The following is a 4278-nucleotide window of genomic DNA, read 5'->3' on the forward strand; positions in this document are numbered from 1 at the left end:
AGAATTCAGACTGTCATTAAAAAAAATCTGATAAGAGATCTATACGCCTAATATCTTAATTAAGCTGCAGTGTACTTTCTCTGCCAGTTCTGCGCATCCTCCTTTTCTGTGTGGGAGATCACACAGGACAGAGAACAAGACAACAATGTTAAGTATTTCAAGGCCACGTTGGGGTACAACTAGATAAAAACTCAGGTTCCCAAACTAGCGCAACATCTCTGTCTCACCACTCCTGTCTCTTCCTCCAACCAGACGTACGGAATCAACCACTACCTTAGTTTATCGCCTGCTTTACTCAGCCTTAGTTCTTCTGACGACTGGCCGCATTTCTCACCCACCATGTCCTTTACACTTATTGTCATGATGATGCTCCTAGGCTCTTCAGGGGTAAAGACCTTTGTGTTGGAGCCTACAGCCTCCGCTGTCTCCCATCCCAGGTAAGTTTCACTATACTTGTGCATCAAACCAACTTTATTGTATTGTAACACTTGTATGTGCCTTTTAATGTCTTGTTGATGGAGTGCAGGATATATTCATGCAATACCATGTTTCTAAATTCAGTTTAGCATTAATCAAGTACATTAACAGCTCAAAGCTGCAGAAATGTAATGTTCATGCATCAGCAAAATCAATCATTCTGCAGCCCAACCTCAACCAAACATTTAAAATGCTTCTACAGGTTATTCAGGAAACATGATTAATATTTCACAACTATACTTGGTGTATAATGAGACAGAATGCAAACCACATTTTATTTTGCTTTGATTGTTGCATTGTAACATTTCACTTGTGTGAAAGATTTCTACAGCTACAGTTTTCTGCATCTATGTGTTTTCAACCATTGTTATATTGGAAGTTTACACTTCATGGATTACTTAGGTGCCAGGATCAGTCTTTGGAGACCATCAGGAAGAGTCTCCTTGGGGCGCTCAACCTGCAGACTGAGCCAAGAATCCCTGTTGGAATGGTGGACAGCATCAGAGTGCAATGGCAGATAAGCCTCAGCGCCATGTCCCAAGACACTACCGGTATGCAGAGTCTGAATTTTATAAAACTAGGTCTCTCACACAAAATCTATTTAATCTCAGAAAAACAGTAAACTACAGCCAGTTTGCAATGTCTTTCCAGCTCCAGCTCCGGCGCTCTCTGTGTCGCCTGACAGTGGAAACAGCGCAGAGCCGAAGTGCTGCACCACGACCTCAGAGATCTCCATGAAAGGTATGCAACAATCTACACTTATATGTACTGTATGCTGACATTATTTATTTATTTATTTATTTATTTATTTATTTATTTATTTATTTATGTGTAGTAAGAAATTCTGTTACTTTCCAGATCTGGGCTGGGACAACTGGGTGATTCATCCCATGAGCTTGACCACTGTTCAGTGTGCCCTCTGCAATCATGCAGACAGAACTGCAGAGTGTCCATCATCCCGCTCCACTGCCCAGGACGCTAACTCGCAGGTTATTTCTCCAAGACATTTCAACCATTCAACAGCTCTCTTTTAATTTACTCATTAACACATCCCAGTTGCTTTTATTAACACAGATATTGTAATGTATCCCCATATACAACAACATCTAGCCAAGTTGACATGGAAAATCACCTATCTGTATTTCGATCCAGCGTTATCTGGAGTGACAACAGCTGTCAGGAATTACAAAGAGATAAATGATTTCCTTCATCTGTCCTCTTGTGTTTATTGTTATTGTGTAGCTTCCACTTGTGGGCACAACCCACAGAAAGTACTGTTTATCTACAAGAATGAGTGTCTCATGGGGAGCCTGTTTTGGATACAAACAGAAATGAATCATGAAATCTAAAAATGTTTTGATTTGTACATAGGGTAACGTAATGTTTCATTCTGTGATTATTTAGATAGTGCAAAGTTATATTTTCATAATATACAGTCTTAAGAAAATTGCACGTAAAACGTTTAGCACTTTTTGTTTCTTCCTACTGGGGGAAAAATGCAATATTTAAAAGTTTCTAGTTTCGTCTTATGATCATTTGCTGCTGCAAGACCCCTGGGTGACACCCCTTTTTGCCTCCTTTCTTAAGGGCAAGCTGCCGTGCTGTCAGCCCACCTCCCAGGAAATGGTGCCCATCGTCTTCATGGATGAAACCAGCACTATTGTCATTTCCTCTGTGCAGCTGATGCGCACCTGCGGCTGTGAACCTGGGAATGAACCTGGGCAGCCTGCCAACGAATAGGGGGAGGTTTGTCCTGCAGTCCTGCAAGTGGGACACAAGGAACCTGGCTTATCCAAAGTATATACCTATCTTCTTTGTTATAAAGACCTGTACAGCTGATTGTTTCTCTATCTTCAACTCTTTGCCTGTGTGTTTGGCACTGGTCGTGGGAACCGAACCAGTTTCAGTTTTGCATTCCTGCTGCCCTGCTATGAACGGATTTGTTGAGCCTGCCGGTTATGAAACATCAGCGCTTGTTTGGCTGGACTTAAATCATCAATAACTGACACACGTAGATAAATAAAGAACTGCTTTTTTTTCTGTAGGTAAATTTAAGTTCTCTGGCACCAGGGTCTGGAAATTACTTACTGGAAAGCAGCTGTCATGTAGGTAAGAAAAATGGTATTGGCCTCTCCTTAAATAAATCACATGAGAGCAGGTCACTATTTATAGCTGCTAGCTGTTACTGAGTGTTCCCTCCAAAAATGTGTGACTGCTCTGTGCCAGATCCTCTCAGAAGCCAGTTTGCTTTTCACTGATGTCCTCTAATGGCAAATAATTTAATGCATCCTCAGTAGGGGCAGTGGAATCGGTCAAATGAGGTTGTAATTATGCAGAGACTTGCTGTTGCAAGTGTTAACCATTAAAGACTTTGGATAATTTTCAAAATTTCTATATGTAGAAACATTTCAAACATTCTGCATTTGTAACCTCTTTAAAACTTGCCCGAGGACGTTTAAAAGAGGGCAGCAGATTTGTTTATAATGATGTCTTGTCCCAGAAATTCTACCATAATGTGTGCAAAATAAACAACCTGCATGTAAAACTTGGCATCATGTTTTTAATTTTTTATTTTGGATGAGAACAACACATGTGCTCTGGTTCTGTCTCAGCAATCCTCTGTTTGCAAGTTTGAACTGGTTTATAATGTCAGTCTCATCTCTGTTTGTTGCAAATAGAGTGAAAACCAATCATGTGGGTTTTTTCTTCTTTTTTTGTACGTTCCTAATCTTTTTCTTGGGCGGGTGCATTTTTCAGCTGTGAAACGAATTTCTTTGACATAATATTGTTTTCATTTTCATCATATGCTCTTGCTTACTTTATAGTGTTACTTCACACTATTTGAGTATTTTATAACAAGTACTCTATTGTTATGTTTAATCATTACATTTAGACCAACAGCGATGCACTGCTTTGTCATCTTGATCATTTACACCAAATCTGTGACTGTTTTTTTGTCTCATGTATTCATAATAAAAATGATTAAAGTCATTAATTGTTCTATTCTTGGTTGTTATTTATCTCAAATGTTAGTTTGGATCAGCTTATAGGAGTTTTTTTTCCAAGGAGATTGTATCCAGCAACAAATTATCTTAATGCTGCCCTGCCCCGCCTGCCAGACAGGCAGAAGCTTGTGATATTAAGCCAAGAGGGAGGGAAATGGGAGCTGAAGAAATGTTGGCACCACACTCTAAAAAGCCAGGGGCTTCTGGGAGGACAGGCAAAGTGAGGCGTATCCAAAAAGCAATCAATATTTTTGTTTGCTGTTCATGCATTTGTGTTCAGTGGAAGATCTGTTCCTGTTGCGGAGCATTATCCTTTTTTGGGGTTCTTTTCTTTAAGGATAATTATTGGACACAATGACTCAGCATTTCAGTGCGTGGCTGTCTTTTTTCTTACTGTCCCCATTTGTAATGGCTGTTGGGGCAGTTAAATGCTCAGACTACGAAACATTAGTAGAGCAGAAGCCCAGCACTATGAAACTACCAACAGAGTGTTTGAGGGAGTGCAGTTCAATGACATACTACAAAAAATTGCAACTTCAGGACAATCACAGTATACGGATGAAAGACTCCACAGAAGGTAAGGAGCCGCAAAGTGACATTATGATCTTCTGAAGAGTTTGTTGAAACAAATATATTTCCAGCTCAATTTCTAAAGACAACAAATGAATAAAAAAAATGATGACACATCACTTGCAATGGAATTAGCTCATTTCAATCCATATGTGTTATTTTTTTCTATTATTTTTCTACAATTTGTTCATAAATTAAGTTGTTTTTTAATGAGTTGTATAGATAC

At 39.3% G+C, this 4278-nt stretch overlaps 1 protein-coding gene across 1 annotated transcript; it reads left to right on the forward strand.

Annotated features, from left to right (window-relative positions):
- The first annotated feature begins 290 nt into the window (after positions 1 to 290).
- Positions 291 to 3397, forward strand: LOC133454553 (growth/differentiation factor 7-like). Its single transcript, XM_061733273.1, has 5 exons — positions 291 to 437; positions 880 to 1028; positions 1129 to 1218; positions 1336 to 1466; positions 2065 to 3397. The coding sequence occupies exons 1-5, from the start codon at positions 340 to 342 to the stop codon at positions 2215 to 2217; spliced, it is 621 nt and encodes a 206-aa protein (XP_061589257.1). The 5' UTR covers positions 291 to 339; the 3' UTR covers positions 2218 to 3397.
- The last annotated feature ends 881 nt before the right edge of the window (positions 3398 to 4278 follow it).

This window comes from Cololabis saira, chromosome 11 (genome assembly GCF_033807715.1).
Source record: "Cololabis saira isolate AMF1-May2022 chromosome 11, fColSai1.1, whole genome shotgun sequence".
NCBI classification, from domain to species: Eukaryota; Metazoa; Chordata; class Actinopteri; order Beloniformes; family Belonidae; genus Cololabis; species Cololabis saira.

Excerpts from the sequence above, each read along its gene's own strand:
- LOC133454553 (XM_061733273.1), top strand. The coding sequence starts at position 340 with ATGTCCTTTACACTTATTGTCATGATGATGCTCCTAGGCTCTTCAGGG. Across the intron at positions 1,029-1,128 it reads CATGTCCCAAGACACTACCG|CTCCAGCTCCGGCGCTCTCT; the intron begins GTATGCAGAGTC and ends ATGTCTTTCCAG. Across the intron at positions 1,219-1,335 it reads CTCAGAGATCTCCATGAAAG|ATCTGGGCTGGGACAACTGG; the intron begins GTATGCAACAAT and ends GTTACTTTCCAG.